Raw genomic sequence first — 24,450 nt, 5'->3', positions numbered from 1 at the left:
TGTATTAATTTTTTGCATTCACTTGTCTTAGGGTTGGGCCAAACCATTCAACATTGTGAAAAGTTTCCTTTTTACGAGGAATGTTTGATGAGATACATGTGTATGTATCTGTAGTTTATAATAACATTCTTAGGGTCATTTTATAGACCTTACTAACATGGCAATATTTTGAACGCTATTTTAATTCATTTAACGTAGTAAAATTCTTAGAGAATATATGTATGTACGCACATACACGGATTATCAGTTAAAAGAAATAAGAAAGATAAATGTGAACATATATGTTTAATTTTTTAAAAAGCTAGATTAGCATTGTTTTTGGATTACTTTGACACAAGTTACATATGTTATTATTGTTTTTTAACTGAGATCCAGACGTACATATTTGCTTTTTGAGAAGTCTTTTACTTACATATTAATAGCCATAATGTTTAGTTAATAAAATAACCTAAAATGTAAATAATGAAAGGTACAATTTGGGCGTACAGACTCATGGCTTAAAGGGTGACATACCATTTCTTAATGAATATTTTTATGTCATAATGAAGCAATATTATTAAAATATTAATGTCAAAAATGTCAAAGATAAGTAAATAATTTGGTTGACTAAATAAATTAAATCCGTGAACATGACTTGAGCATAAATTTAGTCATAAGAATAAACAATAAGTTGTGAATACTTTTTCTCCAATCTTGATGAAGGCTACAAATTCAATTCTGCAAAAGTGATCTTATAGTAAATTAAAAAGAATAATAAACAGATACGTAAAAAATACTTGATTGAAATATTTTGGCAGTTTAAAAATGTCTTAAATATTAGTAATGAACAGATGAACTTTTAAACTAAGTCCGGGGGCAGATCGCAGCCAGTGTAAGCATTATTCTCTACACAATACTTCAGCACACTTCTCCAGTGCATGTCCAGGGCTAGTAAATGTGGATTCCCGAGTATAATCAACACAGCTCTGGAACAGAAAGATACTGTTAGAAGATAGAAAACAAAAAAATTGTCAATTAAATTATTTTATACTCTAGAAATATATTTATAAATTTTAAAATAAGATGCAGAATTAGACATGAGTACCAGCGATACATCAAGATCTTGAAGGGAGGCGTCTAGCAAACTTTCTTTACGAAAATTTCTCATGTAAACCATTAAATGAAATCTGCCTGGAATTTGGCAGTTGGACGTAAAGTAGAGATACAAGGCTTACCTAGCTCTGGATAGTGCAACGTTCAATCTCCTCGCATTTGCCACAAAGCCGAGCGCACGGTGCATGTCAACGCTGACCGGATCTGGACTGCTCCTCACTACAGAAACTATGATGGCCATTTTCTCTTGTCCTTGAAATTCTTCAATAGATCCAACTTTGGGTGCCTCAACTTGGATACGATCCAACATGAAACGGATTTTGTTCGACTGGTGATAAAACAAAGAAGAAAAATCTTGTTTACTATTTTGAACAATAAGCATGTTCTTCTCTCGATTGAAAAATAATTCAAAATTTAATCCTAGCTAAATGAGCAGACGGCAATTTCCAGAAAATATTTAACTTCAGGAGCAACTTCATTGCTGGTGCAACTTAAACAAAACACAAACAAAAAATAACCTACTAATTTTCTCTTAGATTGTAAGGGAAAGTATTGTGATCAGATGTAAGTTTCGATATTGGAAATATGCATTTGGAGTACCAGAATCTAAAACAGTGTTTAGATAATAGCGTCTGTGCGTGAGTATGTAGCCGTGTGAAAGACGCAGGAAGTTATATTTTATCCACCATCATGTGAACTAAGCAAAATACCTGCAACTGATATGGTGTAATAATGCCCACATCATCCGGAGATAGTCCTGAGCTGTAAAAAATATTTAGATAGCCAACTGCTTGCACCACTTCCTGTGGATTGTACCAGGAATGACTGTCAGCTTCCTGTAAGTTGCTTCCTCTCAAACCATGGAACAGTAAAGGTGGAGCTTGTCCGTCGCTATGACAAGATATCTTAGTATCCAGTGCTTTTAATACTTGTGCCTCCACACTATTCACGTCGTCAATCTAAAAAAATAAATAATCATAATCAGTGAAAACGCTGAAATCTAAAATTAATTCCGACCCAACTTATTCTATGGTCCTAACTCTGAATAGAATGGATGTAACATGATCGTTGATCAACAAATCTCAAAGCTAGCAAGAGAGATCAACAATAATCGTGTTTTTTCTCTTCCTCCATAAGAGAAAGTGTTTCTCAAAAGAGTAAAATCGCAAGCTCAAACTTTATCATTCGTTTGGGTACCCATACCTGTTCTGTAACCTCCACGAATTGATGTAACTGAAAATTTCAAAAACGATAAAAATGAATCAAGTTTGGCACTCGACTGTGTCGTTACTTCCCGTTACTGGAGTTATTCTACCCGAATCTTTCAACTCAAATCGCCAAAACAAATATATTTAAAAGTGCTCTCTTCGCGAACTTAATCTGAAAAAGAGAAAGAGAGGGCTTACTTCCTCTTTCTTCTCACAGGATGGAAGGTATTTTAATGGTACGTCCTTGAATTTGAGTTTGGTCCAGAAAAATTCGTTTAAAGTTTCCTGAGTGAGAGTAAATGAGTCTCAATAAGTCTTCGCGAGTGTCTCTGTAACCATGGTAAGTCAAAAAGAAAGTCCTTAACTGATGTTACGCAAGGAATGTAGCTGAAATATATTTCAAATTTAATCCTAAGTATCTTTCAAGTCATACACATGTTCGTCCAACAGTCAGAACATAAAATTAGCCCTTAACAATTTAACACTTACATTTGGTATTAAATCGTTGTCGTAGAACAGCATGCTGGGTAACTTAAGTATCTTTGGTAGTGATCTGTAGTTATTGATTAATTTGGTCACAAGTCGAGGATCGTAGCCGGAACTGTCCGGAAATCCTGCGGGATCCCTTGTGTATGGAAATCTAAAATTAATTATAAAAAAGTATAAATGATTTATATTTGTAATTTATCTTGAATTTTGTATTGAGGCTGATAATTAGATGTTGTTTTAAAAAAAAGAATGGTGTTCGGTTAGACGGGAAAAACATCCAGGTAAATCGGCTTACCCACGTCCCCCGTTGTAAGAATTGAAGGCCTTGTCTAGTACACTCAGGCAGAAGTGGGTTCTTTATGAAGTAGAATCAGATAGAGTAATTAGAAATTACTGGATTAATGGCCATGAATCCGAGCAATGAGAAGGCGGGCGAAAAGGTCGAACTCAATCTTTCATAGCTGCAGGGCTGGTGTTCGCAGCATTGATGAAAATTTCTGGATTATTAAAATTAAAAAAAAAATGAGCATTTAATGTGTTAAAAAAAAACGGTGGAGCCAGCTTTCGATGTGTGCCCAATCTAAAAGAAATTAAAAGTAAAGTCAATTCAAAAAAGTTCCTTGGGGTTGAGGAATCTAAGAAATATCTTAGGGTTGGTAGATTACACCGTTATGTTATGGGGCACTTATTCAATCTAAAAATACTTTTACAATATCAACAATTCACAATATCACACTTATTAGGAGTGCAGGCGCGGCTTGAGTAAACCGGAAACATACTCCTGATGGATATGGAAAGACATATTGAAGGACCGGTAGGTTCTGAGATATTGCGGGCTGATGAAATAAATAAGGTAGATCCCAGACTGGGACTAGACCCTGCAATTTTAAACTAAAATAAAATAATGCAAAAACATAGACCTGCTGAGAAGCCTGGCCAACAGTGACTCGGACAGTCCTCCGCGCGAAGCAAGACGAGAAGTGACCACTGGTCCTAACTGTAGTGGATCTCCAGCCAGCACAACCTGTCCGTAGTCCATGTGCAGGAACACTTAAACATGTAAAGAAAACATATTGTGTAATAACAACTGTAGCTTTTCCATTTCCGGGAAATGCCAAAATAAAAGAGAGCGTCACGATCTCGTCTAAATGGAGTTTCCACCGACTATACATGCCTTGAGACTCCAAAGTGGAAAGCGAAATAGAGCATGAATGTAAGTGTGACAACTATAACAATATCCAAATCCAAACTTGGTTTCGGTTTTGATTCCATTGGCTACAGTTGTTAACTTTATTATTGAACAAGAAGTGCGACTTTACTATATGAATTTCGTTCAGATTTTCTTGATTTGGACGCACCACGAACACCTAATGACAGCTGAGTAATAAACAATTCAACTGCTATCTTGAGATACCTACTTAGAAATAGGGATCTGTGAATTGGCGGCCTCTCATATTAGCAGCTTGGGAAAAGCTCAGAGAAGGATTTTGATTTGCTTTTCACATAAAGATTTAATGGGGACAAATTAAACAAGCCATTACTCGAATGTCGTCGAGACACAGCTGGAGCGATTTCAAACTGTTCTCAAACATTTTGAAAAGAGCTAAATAATTAAAATTAGATTCTAACGATTAGACTTTTGTAATCGTACCCATTGGAATTAAAACCTCCGGCTCAGTAGCTTGTCCAGCCTCATCTACAATGACGTGAGTGAAGTGTCCTCTTGGGAAGCCCATGTTGTACAACAGTCCAAGACATCCTAGAGTGCCCACTGTTACTCTGTGCATCCCCAGCTGTTCTCTCCCACACATCTGTACTCCTTCGTCTACATTTAGGCACATACAAAATTAATAATGAAACAATTAATTTAATTTTTTCTTTCTTTCTCTGAGGTGTTTCTTCTAAGTAAGAGAAAATTTATAAATTTAAAATTTTACTGGGAATATCCGCTTTGAGGTATTTGAGAAACGGAAACTCGCTGAGAGTTGAAATTTAATATTTTGCTCATTTGCACCACCAAAATAAGGTTTCCGTTTTTAAAATTGGTCTAAGGGAAGTACCAATATTACTGCCTCTTTTTCTATGTGTTTTAATATTGTGTCAAAAAATGGCTCGTACGTTTTTTTTAAACTCGTACTAATTGTTTACATACAAGTAGATCTATCATTGTTTGAAGCATTTCTCTCGGAAATTTCTAATAAGGGTATTTTTTGGGAAATGAGATTTTTAATGAAAATGCAGAACTTTTCTTGTAACAGTTAACAAGAAACTTACATTCTCCCTTATCAGTATAAGGCCTATGTTGATATTACAGTTAAGGCTCGCGAGTGTACAAAGTGCAAGCACGATAATTAAAAATATCAGCATGATAATTAAAAATATCAGCATGATAATTAAAAATAAATAATTCCCAGAAACCATGGCGAAAAATATACGTCAGTACTTACGGCAATTGCCACTAGGTCCGACAATGTTGATAGCCTTGACATCAGGAACAGCTGAAAATGGTACTATGGAAGCGGATATTCTTCCTTGTTCCAGATAATGATAACCAACCATCCTGAGTAGATCGCCTTGTCGAAGATCACCAGATTCCAGTAATCGTGTGGCTATTAAATCGGCTGCGCTGTTTGATGGAGTAGCCACCAACAATCTAGGACAAAAAAAAAATTACTGAGTTTATAATTCCTTTTTCTTTTCGTTATAACTTTTAAATTGGAGTTTTCATCGGGAAAACCCTTTTTGAGGATCTATTACAAGTGATTTTTCTCCAAATTGGACGTTAAATGGGGCTTACCGACTAGTTTTTGGATATGGGGTGGGAGCTCATACTTTTCTACTAAATAAAAGTAGCGACACACGTGAAGTTAAATTTTATTTAATTGGTAAAATGTTTACAGTAAAATATGAGATTACGCACTCCGTCTATGACGGCTAATTGGTGGTTGGACATTAAAAATAGGCGATTACTTTACCTCACTCTGAGGTGGCTAATGAGCAGTCATTTTTCTGTTTTGAAAAATTGCTTTAAGCTAATTTGTAGTGAATATCGACAATCCAAAATTCTCTTCCAGTTACAATAACGACGATTTTAGCCGAAACTCTGCCGTCGGATGCGACAATGGTATCTCAATGGAATAGAAGCTTACTGGGTTGGGAGAAGCAATGTTCTCTAGGCCACCTCACTCAATAGACATGCTTATTTCCGTGAAAATGCTATGTTCAGATCGCAATACTACCTAATAGGAGGTGCAAGAAGAAGTGAGAAATTCAAGTCAGCTTTACCTTGATTCCGGAATGAGAGTATGCAGTTGAAGGATGGTCTCCACCACTGTTACAGTTTTCCCTGTTCCTGGAGGACCAAATATTACATAGGGTAACGGTCTGGCTTCGCCCAGCAATACATTTCGTACAGCTTCCTTCTGCTGCAGATTCAAACCTTTGTTGAACCATCTGACAATAAAAAAAAAATAAACATTTTCGTTATATTTGAGTCACTGCGTTCGATTGTGAGATGTCTTTTACAGGTATATAACCAGGTTTCAGGTATTTGGCTCATTCTCAGATTACTTCTAATCGGAAGGCTTACTTTATCTTCTTCTTCTGTTCCACTGCAATGGTGACCTTGCTCTCGTTATCAATTGTACAGTGCATGCCATAACCACTGCCATGTCTATTCCAATTGATGTTCTTGCCAACGCCCGGATTTCCACGACTACCAGCTGAACCACGCCCTCCACGGTGCGCTATACGAACTGGAGCACCACCGCGACCTCTAGGCACATTGGCTGTCAATCCTCTGCGACAGTCGCCTCCAGCGAATTCCAATGTCCATCCTGACTGGTCTTCATTTTCATTTGAATCATTATTTTTGTTTCGATTAGATTCATACGACTTTTTACCTGAAAACCATTAATTATATAAGAGTAACGAAACAATATGCCTACACTAGCTGAAGATTGCCAAGTTAAGATCATCGGCATCGTGGTTGCCTAGATTTAAATTGTTACTAAGAGAAATTCGCAGTCGAGGTGTCAGTCATCCACCTCCTTCAAGAACTCCTAGTTAAAGCTTGCCACTGGAAGAAAACATTTAAAAGAAAACCCACACATTCTACTTTCCTGTTTCGAAAATCCATTCATTAATTGGGGTTCTGGCATAGTATTTCAGAGATTCCAGATTAAAACCTCCTAACCCATCTTTTTATGTTCACGTGGAATAGCCATACACATGATCCAAAATATGTTACAGGGTAGCCAACTAATGCCTTTTTTTAAGAAGTTTTATCGAAAATTTCAATTGTTAGGTCTCCCTGAATTAGCACGTGTTTTTAAAAATGCTTACATATTCACGAAACTGAAATACCTCAAAAATGAAATATCGAAAGTAGTTGAATTTTATATTTTAATTTTTCTCTCGCCAGTGGATTCTATTGGCTATCAAAAACCTTCAACCTACTTTACACGACATTTTTTCACTTTTTTGACAATTTCTCGAGAGTTGTTCCATCGATTTTTGAGTCTACAGCTTTTACTGAAAGCACTTTTTCCAATCAAATTCGATAAGCTGGACAAGATTCCTTCTAAAGAGCAGAAAGTATGGTCTTATTAAGAAAGGGTAAATGTCTGCTAGATCAACATTTGAATTTGAGTTTCGTTCTAAAGTGTAATGTAGAGTTTTACGAAACTTATAATTGTTTAAGTTAAAATCTTGAGAATTGTTGAGTGGGAAAGTCGAGAAAGACTGGCTGGCCACACCAGATTTCTCTCCGTATTCAGGGAAAATTGACTGTTTTGTAAACAAATCTGGGACCATAAAAAACTGATCAGATCCAAGCACTTATCTAAATCTTTTAGCAAAATCACATACTGACAGATTACCTCTGCCCTTTCTGTAAGACGTCGCGGTTAGATTTTCTGCTTGTTTCAACAAATAGTTAATACATTCGATTCCTTGCTTTCCCTTTATACTCAGTTTACTCCGTTCTAAGTCACCGAGATTTAACATTTCTTTAGTGAACATCAGGCCGTCTCTAGTTAGGATACGATCTTCATTACTTCCTTCAGCTTCCTCTTGCTCGTCACTTCCTTCGATTTCTTCTACAATCACCTTAAATAGAAAAAAAAAAGTCTTATTAATTTTCGACTATCGTCGAAAAGTGAACTTATGTCTTGTATGATGCACTTTGAGATGAAGGACTGATTTGGAGACAGACTGGTTCATAGATAAACTAAATGGATTTCTCAGGTTTGCAGATGTTGCAAGATGACCTGCCGATAGATGAAGCTGGAAACATTCAATGAACGATCTCTTGGGAATTATACCGGTCTAACGGACCTGAAATTTTGGCTTTAAGAGTGTGCTGAAAATATTAAACTAAGAGGTTGTAACATCTACTCATCCATAGGGAGTATTGTGAATATGGCAAAGAAACGTCAGGCGTAGGAAACTTAAAAACCATTCTAAACACAAAATGGCTAATTTGTATTAAATTAACTATTAATTATACTATAAAAGGATTATAGATATGGTTGGTTATCTCTAACTACCGGCTCCCACTTCCCAAGGATTCGTTAGAGACCATGGTAGTTTTCAGAAAAAGCAAGTATACTCTTCTTAGAACTCTTAATTTGAAGGCACATATTCGCAACCCCTTGGAAGGAATTGAAGTGTAGGTATGTGGTGCCAGATGTGGTAATGCCTAACTATCAGCTGCCTTCATGCTTCATAAAACCTACTGAGGAAATTTTACCAGGAAATGCTTAAATTTAACACTGCAAATAAACACAAAAATCTCCTAAATTCCACTCACTTGGGGCAGTTTCGGCTTTATAGCCTGGGGAAAGAGCCATGCATGACCCAAATGTTTCACGGCCAGATTTACCGCCTGATGCATACGTCTTAATGAAGCTCTACTTGTCACAAACGATACAGAGTATTCTGTACCTTTATGATAAGAATCGTGGAAATCTTCGGCAAATTGAAGCCATAACTCTGTAGAAGTCACACGATGTATTACTCCTTCATATTTACGATTGTCTGCAACATAAATATAATACTTTCATTAAGAGACAAACATTGAAGTAAAATATAACTTCTATAAATTTAATTATTGTAATAAACGTAGCAGTTAAAGGAATCTTAGTAGTTTTATCTTGTAAGGGAAAGTTTCAAAGTTGAAGCTTCAAATCTTCTCCTTACATTTAGCTGCCTTAATATTATAAAAGTACCTTGCTTACAATGTAACAAAAATAATGTACAGATTTTGTAACGTAACATATTTTTCCAAGTAAAAATGTTCCAAATTTCCTTTAGGAAGTCAAAAAAGGAGAGTCTCTAGGGGAGAGAAGTGACAGGGCCCTTTGTTTTTAAGTTTGTTTTTCACCATCTTATAAGGAATATAATTTATTCATAATTAATTTTTCTCGAAACTGTTATTAGCGCAGTAAGCTCTAGGTCGGAAATGTGTTCTTTTTACTGCTCTTAATAGTTTAAGGAGGAAGTAAGTATTTCTGTGGATTTCGAAATGCGATAGTAATTTACATAAATAACTCAATACTTGGAGAGAGTATAGTCAATAGCAATCCTATTTTAACCATTTTTAAGTAAACTATTAGTAAAATATTAACTAACTGAATTGGAATTCACTCTGCCTGGGAGAGGGCACCGTGGCGATCAACATATCTCCAGCCACCAGCTTGGTGGTGTATGGACTCAGCGCTGGTACATCCAAAATCAAACATTCTCCATTTTTCCTGAATGTTGTTTTCTCCATCTGCAGTTCGCCAACCTAATGGGGGAAATAAATAAAAAAAAAAAGCTCAGATTCTGTTACAGAAATCAAGAATAAGTGGAAGTAGATTTGCAAACCTTGAACACAATTTTTTTTTTAAGATACTTTGTTCACAGAATCACCAACACCCGCACCATTTTGGGGGAAAAAACAGCTTTTCTGTCACAGGGGACCATAAAATGGATATTTCCTGTGTAAATTAGAAATCAAGGAGAATGTTCTTGCGTAAGGACTTCGCTGGCATTTATGGCGGCTGTTGAGAATAATTCACTACCTAACCATTAATTGCTTGCTTTTATTCACTATTTATAAGTTACTTTTTTATTCAGAGTGCATCAACATCTGAGATCATCGACAGTGTTCTCTCGTTACAGACAACACTGTCCATCACCGGTCCTAGGAAACTCCTAGGAAAAGAAAATGTAAGGGCCAGCAGCTAGATTCGAACCCAAGGTCTCAACGTTGGCATCAGGTGCGCTAACCACTGAGATAATCCCTTCCCTTTCATCGACTATTAACCATCATTCAATCGAAGACAGCTTTAATTGGGAAGAAGAAAGGAAGGTCTTCCTTAAAACTCCACTAAAAGTACGCAATCAGAAGCTTTTAGGCTTTAGAAACAACTGAATCCATGACAATCAATCTAAGGGTGCTTACTCAAAACATAAAACAATTCTGAGCAAGGTATTTGGGTATCAATAGTCGAGTAATTTATGGAAGAATGAAAATAGGAAGGTCCAGAAGCCTTATCGACTAAGAATCGACTTGAAGAAAAAGGCAGCTCATCGAGAACCACTATTAGTAATCACTAAAAGCACAAAAAAAAACATCTTGAAGAAGAGAAATTAAGTAAAAATACATTACAACCATTACAAGAAAGCAAATAAATTACTATGGATGAAGCGAATTCTGCTTGGGAAATACATTACGAGCACAACTAGGCCGAGTTCTTCCATCGTATATTGAGAAGGCCACAAGTAGTATCAAATATGTACACAGATTACATGAAAAAAATTGAATCCACCTGTTTAAGCATGGCTACTTCTTCGAGATACAATAAAGCGTGCATTCTGGGAAAATAAGTTTTCGGCTCCAGCTGTTCTTTAAGAATTGGCAAAACTTCCTCCACTCTGATCATCAGATCATCTAAACTCCTAGAGTAACAAAATTTCTGTTAAGGCACATAATGATGAAAAAAAAAAAAATTATTGGAGAATACAAGAACAGACTGTTAGAAAAGAATGTGACCAACATTTTCTCATCAGGCAAAGCTGCCTTGAGTACTCGGTCAGAGAGTGGAAACTGGCCTAATTTGACTGGAACAAAGGCAGCCGGTGCGAATGATCTTCTACCGGGCATAATCACGCCTGATGATCTGTCAATCAGTTGTCTGAAAATGGAAGAAATAAATTATTAATTACAAATTTCTTTAAACAGTGTTAAATAGAAATAGAAAAAGGTGGATAAGAAGCAGTGGAAGCCACGGCATTACTTGCATAATTAAACGAAAAAGTAAAAAATGTAGTGAAAGAATAGTCACTCGAATCTCAAGGACTAACTCACTCATTCGCTTCCTCAAACTCCAGTAACATTCCCACCAAATAGTTCGTAAAAGCGTACATTTCACCTTACAGGAAAGTCTACCTCCAACCCCTCACTGAGAACTGTCATAAAGCGATGAAGAAATAGTTATAAATCTATGTGTTTCTAATGTAAATATAAAGTTCACAGAATAGCTTATGATGCCAACACTATGCCAACTCCTGATCACCTCTCTCAGAAGTACCGTCAAGAATTCTGAAGAAATATTCTAAATAAAAGTTCTAGATCAGCATTAAATACGATTCTAACACCATGTTCAAAGAAAAAAATTAGAGCCGTTTTTTAGAAAATCGTAAAAATATATTCCGTAGTGATAATTCAGTTGCCCAAATAGTGGCTAGTAAAAACCACTCTTTCACACTCAAAAGGCTACAAAACGGACATTTCTGGTGGATTGTAAATCTTATTCGTAATCTAATTCGTAAATGAAAAAGTCTCCGAAAAATAAAAATAAACTTACGAAGCTGTAACATCTTTTCTCGGCTGAGGAGCAACATTCAGATCTTCGTCAGTTTCTAGGATTGAAGGATCCGTTACTTGTAACTCGAAAACTCTTCCAATTTGAAATCCATCAAAGTGCCATACATACTGTTCTGAAGATCGTCCAAGATATCTGTTTACAAATTTATTCAAAATGAAATACAACATCAACATGTAGGGGATTGACTCAGGGATTGATGACTTATCTTTTAGGGATGAACTCCTTGGGGCAAAATAAAAATTCGAAGGATACATTTCTTGCTTACTTAGTAATAATAATCATAAATCTTGTAACTTACTTCCCTTCGATGGAGAACTTATATAAAACTATACCATCCGGAGGTATTTCAGTCTGATGCTGGACAGGCGACAGGAGATCTACTTGAGAAAGATTTGAAGGGGTAACTCGGACACAATTTTCCATATTTTTGGAACTGCTACTTTTGTTCACCACTTCAACCTAAAAAAGTCGAAAGCAAAGTAAAAGTCAGCTCCAAAAAGTCCCAAAGTTTTGCTAAACTTTGACCCGATCGCTACACTTTCAACCAAATACTAGGTTAAAAAAAAAGATAATTAATAAAATATTGTAGAAAATTAAACCAAGAAAGATTTTTCACTTACCACAATTGTTTTTTTAATTCCTTTTACCAGCTCAAACCTGGCACATCTGGTTATGAATACACCTTCCTTATCTTTTATTAGTTCTTTGAGTGCTTCAGCATGTTGTTTGGAGAGCCGTCCGTCCGGTTGTCTGCCCTGAGGAATAACTTGGACTGCTCGCCAACAAAATGATGATTGATCAATTCGAATCAGAGAACACAATACCTGAACATTATGACTGAATTATTCATTATACACATATACATATGTACACATACATAGAACGAAAACAAACGTTCTCCAACTTCTCATTATATGTTTAATCGTCACTTATTGAAATTTCTTTAAAATATTTTTTGTAATTTTCATTTTAACGTACTAGTAATCCTCTAAGAGAAAGATATTTTTGGTTTTCTTCTTTATGCTTTGAAAACTTGAGTAGGTCTTAAAAGCAGATCTACATCAGCTAGTTTAAAGAAAAATAGTTTACTCGAGGTAAATTCGTCTTCCTGACCAGTCGAACTGTTATTTTCAGTATTTTCTTTGACAACATTTACAAAAATGTGAATGAACAGAATATAACCAACATAACTGATCACTTTACCCTGTCTCCTTTAGTCGGCTGATAGCCGGGCTCACATACATGAACATTAAACTGGGCAAAGTTGCTGACAGTGCCGTTGACATCGTCCCAATCAGTTACTATGCCAGATCTAATAGCTGTCTGCTTGGGAGAAATTTTCTTGATTGATAACTGAGGAACTGTATCATCCGTACCATCCGGTACTAGACAATCTAAGATAACTATATCTCCTAAAAAAAAAAAATTGGTTGAAGGATTAGAAAACAAACAAAATCAGAAGTAAGAAAGTCGCGACGCCGAAAACGCCCATATAACACAGTTCCGAAGGGGACCTCTGGAGAGCCAAAATGTAAAAAAAACCTATTTATATATGACGAAGAAAGTCTCTAAAAAATATATATATAATCACCAGCCAATGGAATGAATTCTGATTCCACATTGTCCAAGCTGAACTCTATGTGTGTGTTCTCATCGCCTTCCTTCTTCACCGTTATCTCTCTTTGAAGTTTCTTAATAATTTTTCCATACATTCTCATCTCTTTCACTCCTTTTAAATCGCTATAAAAAAATAGAAATAAATGAAAAAGTAGCGGATTTGATTCTCAAATCAACCTTCCCCGATTCTGGGTCAAGAGTTAAACCCTGTTTAACAAAATATAGTTGAAATATAAGATCGTTAAATCTAAGTTACCAGTAAAGGTAGCTTGCTAGAGATCTACATATTCCGTTCAAGGTACCCTCTAGAAACGATATATTCAGTTCCTAAGTTGTAAGAATACCCCGCACTTAACATTAAGTTTTAAAATGAAGAGAAAAAATAGAGAAAATAAAAGTAATAAGAATAATTGGTACTTTTCCGTTAGCCGGGCGCAAATGTCGCCAATTGTGAACCAAACGCGAGCCAAGTCAACGGAAAAAAGTCGAAAACGTTCAACTATAAACAAATATTAATTAATAGTAAGCAAAACAAGTTCAACTATAAACAAATATTAATGAATTGTAAAGAAAACAGTTTTACCCAATACTGTTTTTCGCTTGCGCCCGGCTAACGGAAAAGTACCGAATAATTTTAAGTTTATCTCAAAAAATTTTCTTTTTTTTAGAAAGAATTCAAAATTAAAGTAATAAAGATAAATTCAGTACCATTTTTCTTTGAACATATTCAGATCAAGTTTTACTTCATCATTTTCTTCATCTGTATCCAGTTTTTGAACATCTCTAACCAGGGTGTCAACATCGTTGGTGTACAGTTTACACACCACCTTATCAGATGGTTTCAAGTAAGGTGACTTGGCTATATCTAAATGGAAATAGTGTTGATTATCAATCACTCCAACCCTGAAAACAAATGATCATTTGGCTGCTGTTAAATGTAATTTAGGAAAACTGAAAGAAAATGGTGACGTTATCGATCGCAATAACTACTATTATGAGGTGTTAGAGAATGTAAGAATGTTGATTAATCTTCTTTTTTACTTTCTTTATCTATTCTAAAGGCTGTACCTACCAACTATGATAGGCCAAATTTTCTGGTATTACGTTTTCATTGGAAATATCCGATATTCCCTCGGTCTGGATGTACTGTTTAGAAGCTGAAACTTCATATTAGGATTGGGTCTAACCACAAGGTCGACTGTAACTCAGCCATCAAAATATCTCAACTGAATTCACTAATTGAATTTTTTACTTTTTTAGTTTTTCTCGAAAATGGCTCCAACGGTTTCTATTTTTACTTATTACGGTGTTTATGATTACAAACACAGAGATCCATACAAACCTTTGTCTTGGTCTATTAAAGAGAAGAGTTAGTTAAGTGTGTTGCTGAACTTGGGGGTTGGAAGAAAATTCCTAAATTTTAAGAGATACTTTCCCGATTAAATTTTGTTAATTTAATTAAAAAAAATTAAAGAAAAAAAAAAAGTTACTTTCATTTTCAAATTATTGCTCCGAAAAATTCGCTAAATTGCGTAACTGATCACTTTTCTATCAAATCCAATTAATATTTTAATATTTTTAAGTAACATTCTAAAGTTAAAGAAAATCAATTTAGGAAAGAAGTTCTTGTGATTTTTAGCAGTTATATCGAGGAAATTTTAAGTTTTGAAAACGTTTCATTTGTTTGTCAACTTGATAAGAGGAAGTGGTGATTTCGCCCAGTTCTGTTTTAGTTAGTAATATGTTTTGATTTCCTTTGATGAAACTATCGTAATGTACTAATATTTACCATTTAAAAGTAGAATCTATTTTATTTTTTTCTACCACGTTATAGATTGTGAAGAGAATTATTGTAGGTTAGCTCTCCAAAAGAACATGTACCAGCCCAGTGATCTGACTTTTGCTTAAAATTAAAAATAATTGTTAAAATAGAATGCAAGGAGAAAAGATTGCAAGCTTTTTGAACGAGTTTACCATTTTAATTGCAAATGCGAAATTTTATGAGTTTACAAATAACATCTAATAACAAATCAACTTATTTATCTAGCGAATATCTTCACTTGGAACATAACTATGCAAAATTATCTACCTACCTGTCATTAAGATGGGTAATTGTACCCTTATAAATCTTACAGGTCCTTTTTTGGGTGACAACTAGGTCATAGTCTTCAGCTTCTTCACGTTTCATTTCCTCAAGTAACTGTGCTTCTTCAGCAGCTGCGTCAACTACGCCAATTAAATTGCATATCTTCTTTAAAAAAAAGGACATTTTCAACCAGGATTCTTTAAAAAATAAAATAACATCGTTACGATCCAGGATTTTGAAGGCCAGTGTTCTTAGAAAATACAAATGATAATCATAAAGTTTAATACATTGATAATTCGTAGGCGCTATGAATTAATAGATACCTTATATCCAATAACTCGGGATAAAACCAACTATAATACTGGATCGCCAACTTCTTACCGCCTGTTTATGTAGCTACAACTTCGAGTAAAGCTAACCAACTGAACGCAATTTGGGCGCTAAAATATTTCCTCCCAGCCAAAAGTCCGCCAAAAAAAAAAAATAATAATTAGAAAGGAATCTCAATTCTAAGGATTTTTTTTAATTTTCCTGGCAAATTATATCCACAAAACATATTTAATTCTATTTTTCTAAGGAGAATTAATTTTTTGAGACTTTTTCACCAAATTGGGATTTATTTCTACTAATGTGTGAGATATCTATTCGTTTCTTTCTGCTACCGTTTACCGTATTTTTTTTTTGTATTGGCGCTTACATGAAATTTGGCAAGTTCGAAAACGTTTTAAAAAATGTCCCTAGTTTAAAAAGGTTGTTTTAGAATATTTCTTTCTCAACACAGTTCAAATAAAGTTAATTAGTTTACAAAATTAATAAACGCAACTTCGTAAAACTTTATAAAACCAAATCGTATTCAACAAAACCACCTATGAAAAGGAAGCGTTAAGTATTATTTGAACTTTCCTTTCTGATGGATTAATTATTTGGAATTTCGAGTTTTTGGAATGATTAAGCAACCGTTCCAGACAATATTAAAACTGTCCGGTAGGACAGTTGTATAAGGGTTGATCATCAAAAACTGCACGAAAAAGCGTAACGTTGAAAAACACCCAACTTTGACAATTTTTTTCTCTTTTTCTATAAAAGATAAAATTCCCAAATTTTCTTTAAAATATAGTGCAAATCCTCCTTTATAACTGTAATTTTTTTGCAACAACCTAGATTTGATAGATATTGAGAAAAAAGATGCTCAAAATGAGCAAAAACGGCATTTTCAAAAAATGTTCTTGTTCTTCTTGTTGTTCTTGTTGTTGTTGTTACCTTTTTTGTAAACAACGTAGCGCCTAAACGCGTGAACCGATTTTCATGAATGAGATGTCATTCGATTTGGAATTTTATGTAGATGTGCCTTTTGGGGGTCGCGACGCTGTACATGGAATGGGAGAGGAGTTAGCCCCTTTTATGTAAGGCCCCCTCCAAAATTATTATCATTAATTACTCTGTAAATCTTAGCCCGATTTTGATAAAATTTGGTAGGATGACAGGGTTAGGGCTCCCCTACGTAACATTAAAGCGACGATCTGCTCTTACACTTGTTAAGGGGAAGTATAGCAATCGTTTCAAATTATCGAAAAGTAAACCGATTGTCATGAATAAAGTGTCATTCGAATCGAAATTTTGTACAGATTTGCACTTTAAAAGTCTCGACGCTGTGCCTCATAAGGAGGGGAGTTTGCCCCACCCAAGTAAGGCCCTTTCTAAAACTATTATTACCAATATTTCTATAACGGTTAGTCCGATTTTGATAAAATTTAGTAAGAAGAAGTGGTTAAAGCTCCTCTACGTGGCTGTGAAGTGCCATCATGCTCTTACACCTACTAAGAGGAAGTATTGCAATCGTTAAAATTTTCAATGAGTGAACCGATTTTCATCAATGAATTGTAGTTCGATTCAAAATCTTTGCCTCTTTGCCTTTTAGGGAGAAGTACTGTAATCGCAGTTTATTTTTCTTACTCCTCTTAAAGGGAAGTACTGAAATCGCAGTTTAATTTTGCTATTTACGTACACATTACCTTCCTATTTTATTCAAAACGCTTTCTCAAAAAAATTGTTATTGAGGATGGTTTGGGGACCGCAACTATAATCATTCTTTAAAAAGATCTGTCCAGTGGTAGTAACTCCGACTTAACACCTTTTCAGGTTATAATGATAAAATTAAATTTATTATTCCCAATTTTAATAAAATCTGAAAAGCAGATATGTAACTTTGCAAAACATACAAAAAAGAAAATTTATCCAAAAGGTACAAAAATCTCCTTAACAAAAACTTACAGTTTAAAAAGTTAAGTATAAGGGTTGATTAAACGCCAAAAGGTACACAAATCAGCTAGTACCCAACATTTCATTGATATTATTTTAAGTAATTTTATTACATTAATTTTCATTAATATTTTTTTGAATTTATTAGATGTTTCACAGACCCTTATGCTGGCCAGTTCATTCATTTTCTTTTTCTTTTCTTTTATGATTTAAGTCGCGTCAACATCAAGGTTATTGGCGCCCGGAGCTTTTTTCAGTGCACTGCCGGCCTCCGGACAGTGTTCTCTCGTTACAGACAACTCTGTCCATCACCCGGACAGTGAGCTGAAAGAAGCTCTTAGAAAGAGAAAATCAAGGGTCAGCAGCTGGATTCGAACCCGGAACCTCCACGTGGGAATCCAATATGCTAACCGCATAGCTAATCCCTTCCCTTTGTTCATTCATAATATTTTATTTTTTTGTTATAATTATGATAAAATGTATATTATATTTTCGTAATTAAATAGGTACTTTATTTTAGCTTTATTCCAAATTATTCTTCTGATTTATCTTTATTATGCTCTTTATTCTGAATAGTCACATATATCGTATGTATGTACATGCACGTTAAAGTAAAAAAAGACAAAGGCAGAGTCGGCTACTATTTAAATTTGAATCACGGATTTAAAACAATATTTCAGTCTAGAATTCGTCTTTCCGAAGTATTTGTGAGCACAAATAACGCGTAGGTAATATCAAGTAAATTATTCAACAATAATTATTTATTTCTCAATTGTTATTTAATGTAGTCCCTCTAATTTTACTTATAGTAAAATACTGGAATAATTATGTTAGCTGTCATAAAAATATGCATATCTTATTTATCTTATTACAGTCAATCTAAGTTAAATGGTGTTCTACTTGAACAAATATTTTGTAGATTAAAATGGCCAGCATAAGGGTCTGTGAAACATCTAATAAATTCAAAAAAATATTAATGAAAATTAATGTAATAAAATTACTTAAAATAATATCAATGAAATGTTGGGTACTAGCTGATTTGTGTACCTTTTGGCGTTTAATCAACCCTTATACTTAACTTTTTAAACTGTAAGTTTTTGTTAAGGAGATTACTATAATTTTTAATTTGACAAATAATCTTCACTCATATTTATTTCCTTAAACGGATTGAAATAATGAATGATGTTTGTTAGATTATTAATTAATTATTATGGTCCTCCAAATTCTGGAATCTTAGAATCGCCATTCTTGAACTTTCCTACAAATTTTCTTAAGTAATCCTGCAAACTGACACTGCTACAAGGAGGATATTTCTCCTGCCAGCACAAATGTTCAAGGAAAAGTTTTCTTCTTTAACATTGCTACCTAGAATAATCAAGAAGTTCTGAATAATAAAATAAAATAAAATGTTTCAATTCAAATAATTTATTTATGTACATAAAAAAAAATAAGCATACATTGGATCGAAAAATAAACATTTCAAAAACAAAATATGGTACAACTACAAAAATTAAATCCAAGCCATAAAAAAAAGTTTAAGAAGCTGCTAGAGGCTGACCCAAGACTGACTAGATCCACTCTTCTAACTTCTCTGGTTTGTTTACACATTTTATTTATAAACTGTGCAACTGACAATAACAATCTTAGCTAAATTTCCAAAGAAAAATATATACATATATTTGTTTTTATTATTTAATTTAAGGAATTAAAAAAATAATTCTTAAAAATATTGTTTTTAATTTCCATACTCCATTAGATTTCAATACAAATTAACTTTACTTTATTTATTTATATCTGTGAATGATTCAACCAATTTTAAATTTAAGAAAAAGATAAAATGGCGTCAGCACCGTCAACAATAAATATAGCATCATCCATCATTTTCTGATTTTATTTGCGTACCAACATACAAACATCACACAAAATAAAGCTTTTTTCATTAATTTATTTAAAAATATTTATAAATCATTCCATCAGGAGGAGTGAAGGGGACTGCTTTTTTCTAGACTTTCCCTTGTTTCTCTTCGTCAGGCGGCTGACAACCTTTTATTGGTCTTAAGAAATTTATATTGGAAGGTAGGTTAGTGTGAAGGATCGAACTAGTTACTTCCTTCCGCTGGTCGAAAAGCAACCGTGCGTTAAATGTATTAATAACAAGCACATTGTGAGAGGGAAGCATTAATAGGGGCAAGTCACAACATTTACACCAAACTAAAAGTGATGAAGAATTGCAAAAAACCATCATATAGAACTATGAAGCGGCCTAAAGCTGAACCGTCTATAGTAGACTAGCACCGTAAACTGATAAATTTCTGCGACTACCTAGCAACTGTTTCTACTTGAATGGATTATTGGATTTTATTTTGCCAAGCATTAAATTACTATTATTGATCTATTTTCTGCATTCCATGGAACAATGTTCCAGTGATTCAACCGCCTATTACGCTTTGTATGTTAGAATGGCGTTTCTTACTTTCTTATTTTTATGCAAATATAGTTAACAAATACACAGTTGTTACTTAAATAACACATTGTTCGGATGTATTTTTTAATAAACACATCAGACCAGTTCTAAACAGAACTAATCGAATCGACAAAAATTAGTTAAACTGTATTTAAAACGCATCAAGGAAAAAGCATGTGAATCCAAAGCAAACTAATTTTCTTCAGTTTTTTTAGCGAATTTCCCCCAACATTTTAAACCAACAGATTTTCTCTAACATGACAATAAAAAGATTATTTTGATAATTTTGGACGCCTGTAAAAACCAGCTTAAAGCTTACTGCAAGCCTCTTTTACTTCACACAACGATTAAAATCTTTAAATTAAAATTCACTTTAACAAAGAATACCCTTCAAATCTATATATATATGTTTTACATCACTTTGTGATTGGACAATAAAGCTTATATGTTTAGTTTTTAAATATATATTTTCTCACAGCAATAAATAAATATATGCACATTTAATACATTTATTTTCAAATATGGTGTTTTATTTCTAAATTAGTTTTAAAATTTGGTATTCCAATAATTTTTAATATTTCAATAAAATGTTTTACTTTGCTATAAGGCCTATAATTTCTTTAACTAAATGTTACTAATCTGTATGGTCCATTAAAAATTGTATTTACATTTCCATTTCATGTTTTTTAACCAGACAGAGAAATGTGCAATTTAAAAACAATATAAAACTTATAGTATTTACAGACGGTAACTTAATAATCCAATTTACATAACATAAGAAAAGTTACTTCTATAAAGTACCACAATGTAAGTAACCAAGTGGATAATACACACTCTAAACTTAAAAAGCTCTTATGTTGATACAGGTTTTTTCTTTTTAAAAAAGCTCCATTTAATTTCTCTTATGTATATTTAACTAATAACTACAGACAATTATTCTTTTAAAGCTCTCTTTCAAACCAACATGGTAACCATAAAACATCAAATAAGATTAAATTTCATTGTTCTACCTTTAAATTTAATAAAACAATTTAAATATATGAATTTCAGAAGTTTCGCTGAAAAAGTTTCAGACTTGAAGCAAAAACTGGATTTGCACAATGACTAGAATACGCAAGGAAACTCCTTTGTCCTTTGCACCACCAGTAATCTGAAGAGAAGGAGAATCTTTAATTTTCCAGTTTGTAACTAAACTTGTCGCAAGGAAAATGGTTGATTTCCAGGAAAACATCAATAACAACTGGCAATCGGAGAATCAAATGGCCTTGCTTGGTTTTTGAACCAGATTTGTCCAATCAATCAGATTGGTCCAAAACTGACCCAACATAATGGACCTTATCCAACATCAACTGATTGATACAAGTAATATATTTGAAACTTTTAATAATTTTGAAGGTAGAACATATCGTACAATTATTAATTTGATTTTTAAATTAGTCGTTGATAAGTCTACTTAATAAATAACAAGGTTAAACTAATGACTAAAAATCACTTAGAATGTTTTTTTTTAACAAAATGGTAATTTTAAATTGGACAATTGATAAAATGTACCTCTTGATTATAATGATTCGCTTCCAGGATAAATTTTCTATGAAGAGTTCCAAAGAGGTCTCACAAATCAGTGGAGGAGAACTAAAGCATTAACAATGTGATGATGGGCCTCAGTAATGCTGAAAAACGACCAGTAACCCAGTTCAACTACTTTCCCAAAAGAGACGGGTAGTTTTAAAGATAAAGATCGTAATTGTGAACCGTCTATAGTAGACTAGCACCGATTGAGACACGTCATCGAATTTGAAGCTGTAAAGTAACCTAACGCAATGAAATTGGAAAAATGAAATACTTGTTTGTACTTTGGAGTCTTATGAACTGGAGAAATGGTTTCCAATCATAGCCCAAAACAACACTGCCCTCTATGAAGAACGTGTCATTATTTACGATGGTCTTGTAGCCCATTCAAGTTTTCTTACACCCCTAGGAATTAAGATGCACCAAACACTTTATTAGCCAGCTATAGTCAACTAAAAATACCCTGCCTTCACGGTTTAGCACGACACGTTTCTCGCGCAGGTAAATAAATGCTCCTAAAGATTCCGGACTACCATATGGTGATTGCCATATCAAAGTACGCTCGCTAACTGACAGACCATCAGGGGAACTTGGGTATTAAAGATTCACATAAAGAAACAAGAAAATTTATAAAAAGATGTGTAAACTGTAAAGATTCTTACTTTGATTGTTAATGGCAATTTTAAATTCAATTACGTTTCTTTGCTGAACTACCTAATAGAACCTAAACTAACCTTCTCTAGAGGTTCCAAACCAAAACCTTACCAAAATAAAAAACAAGAACGTTAACAAATGTTATCAGATGTGAAATCATTTTAGTCAATAGAGGTACTTTTTTTTTAAGTTGTCCATCTTTGACGAAAAAATATAAAATTTAATTTTTGCCTTAAAAATCTGAATAAACTAAAAATTGTAAAATTCTTATTTAATAAATGTTTAAATTTTGCACTAGCCTTAATGTAGCAACCAAAAATAGAGAATACACTATGCTGAATTTTATCCCAAATTGATTTCAGCGACACAAATATTTGTTAAAATTTCAATACATTTCATATGTTTTCCATTCTTAAATTTAACTGTTTTGTGTTAATTGTAACAATGGTGTTCCTTTAAAGGCTAATTTGTTTGTTTTGCCTATTTTTATTTTATAAAATAAAAGTATACTTTATGGCTTTTGTAGTTTCAAAAATAGATTGGCAAGACATACGAAGAAGGGCTGTCTACTTGGTTCCTGCAAAACCCCTGGAACACCCTATAATTGCGCACGAAGGTTTGATAATCAAACTTACAAATTTGTTCACTTCAAACTCGATTAAACTTTCTCACAAAGTAATAGTAAAACTGTGAATACTTAGTATTTATTATTATTTTTTTCTAAAGGTTTTATGTGACAACTATTTTCGTAAACTACTTGTACAATATTAATTTTTAACCGATATACCTACCTGACAATTCTAAATTTCTTATTTCTTAGTGGGTTTAGGTTTATGGATTTCCTCGTCGAGGAGAACTTCAACAGACTCATTTTATTCTGAAAAGCTAGACATGCGGAACATTTGGGCAACGAAAAGGCCAATATAGCATTTGGTCTTCGAACCGATCTTTCTTCGCCTTCTTCGGGATCCAATACATCACTCATGAAGCCTTAAGTCCACAGAAGATTTGAAGCAGGGCGGCGATTAGTGATTTGCATTAAGATAATTATTATCTATGTATATCTGACAATTATTATAATTATAAAAGCATTATTAGTTCTTTTACAATTAAAACATTGCTCCAGCTCAAACGTGAGCCAACCCACGCAGAATAGAAATCAGAATTTCATCGAATATACCACCTTAATGTTACTTACTAGTTATTGTATCTTCTAGTGGAAAGTTTTCTGGTTCAATGTTTTGAAGCAGCAGACGAAGATTTGGAGAGAAAAACTCCTGGAAAACGGAAAGCATTTTACTTACAAACATGAAAAAAGCTTACAAAAAGCAAAAAAGCATACATACGAAGTGAACTAGGTTATCGCGCAATAATAAGGTTTTAAAGGTTCCATAAAATTCCACCCGACCACAAAAAAGTCGTACAAGAGAAAAGTGAAATTAATGTATCTTATTAAGTAAAGTATTTATGGCACATATGGAGAAAACTTTTCTCCATCATTTAGTAATGAAATCATTGAAATCGGACAAATAGAAAGAGAGATATGAAGGTTTGAAATTTGAACCCATTTGAAAACCTCTAAACTTTAACCTTCAATATCTCTGTTACTATTCGTACTAGAAAAGTGCAATTTATGTCACTTATAGAGAATACTATTCTCTATAATTTGGTAAAGAATTCATTTAATTCGGATCATTACCAAAAGAGATATAAAGGTTTGAAATTTGAACCCATTTGAAAACCACTAAACTTTAACCTTCAATATCTCTGTTACTATTGGTAATAGAAAAGTGCAATTTATGTCACTTATAGAGAATACTATTCTCTATAATTTGGTAAAGAATTCATTTAATTCGGATCATTACCAAAAGAGATATAGAGGTTTGAAATTTGAACCTATTTGAAAACCTCTAAACTTTAAACTTCAATATCTCTGTTACTATTCACACTAGAAAAATGCCATTTACGTCTCTTATAGAGAATACTATTCTCTTTGGTTTGGTAAAGAATTCATTGAATTCGGATCATTACCAAAAGAGATACAGAGGGTTGAAATTTGAACCCATTTGAAAACCTCTAAACTTTAACCTTCAATATCTCTGTTACTATTCACACTAGGTACCAATAGAATTGTAA

At 33.6% G+C, this 24,450-nt stretch overlaps 2 protein-coding genes across 2 annotated transcripts in view; both read right to left on the bottom strand.

Annotated features, from left to right (window-relative positions):
• Window positions 1–695: 695 nt before the first annotated feature.
• On the bottom strand, window positions 696–15,825 carry armi (probable RNA helicase armitage). The gene is made up of 22 exons (XM_074112827.1): window positions 15,692–15,825; window positions 15,376–15,565; window positions 13,991–14,185; window positions 13,257–13,405; window positions 12,869–13,077; window positions 12,286–12,489; window positions 11,964–12,124; window positions 11,645–11,797; window positions 10,835–10,972; window positions 10,607–10,736; window positions 9,423–9,579; window positions 8,602–8,828; window positions 7,670–7,898; window positions 6,379–6,691; window positions 6,075–6,242; window positions 5,237–5,442; window positions 4,441–4,614; window positions 3,710–3,839; window positions 2,790–2,940; window positions 1,803–2,051; window positions 1,215–1,420; window positions 696–965 (listed from the first exon to the last, which is right to left on the bottom strand). Exons 2-22 carry the CDS (start codon window positions 15,549–15,551, stop codon window positions 839–841), a joined length of 3,852 nt encoding a protein of 1,283 aa, XP_073968928.1. The 5' UTR covers window positions 15,552–15,565; window positions 15,692–15,825; the 3' UTR covers window positions 696–838.
• A 3,211-nt stretch (window positions 15,826–19,036) lies between these two features.
• The window catches only part of LOC141446281 (BTB/POZ domain-containing protein 3-like), a 32,496-nt gene continuing 27,082 nt past the window's right edge, over window positions 19,037–24,450 (bottom strand). The window contains exon 8 of the mRNA XM_074112815.1: window positions 19,037–23,591. The gene's annotated coding sequence lies outside the window, so the exon portion shown is untranslated. The remainder of the gene's footprint in view (window positions 23,592–24,450) is intronic.

The sequence above is a fragment of the Rhodnius prolixus genome, unplaced genomic scaffold (assembly GCF_049639745.1).
Source record: "Rhodnius prolixus isolate KJV_2025 unplaced genomic scaffold, Rpr scaffold_1, whole genome shotgun sequence".
In the NCBI taxonomy this organism is placed as follows: domain Eukaryota; kingdom Metazoa; phylum Arthropoda; class Insecta; order Hemiptera; family Reduviidae; genus Rhodnius; species Rhodnius prolixus.
This window is presented reverse-complemented; position numbering and strand designations above follow the sequence as displayed.

Excerpts from the sequence above, each read along its gene's own strand:
- armi (XM_074112827.1), bottom strand. The coding sequence starts at position 15,551 with ATGTCCTTTTTTTTAAAGAAGATATGCAATTTAATTGGCGTAGTTGAC. Across the intron at positions 8,829-9,422 it reads GCAGAGTGAATTCCAATTCA|ACAATCGTAAATATGAAGGA; the intron begins GTTAGTTAATAT and ends TTTATGTTGCAG. Across the intron at positions 6,243-6,378 it reads GAACAGAAGAAGAAGATAAA|ATGGTTCAACAAAGGTTTGA; the intron begins GTAAGCCTTCCG and ends TTTTATTGTCAG.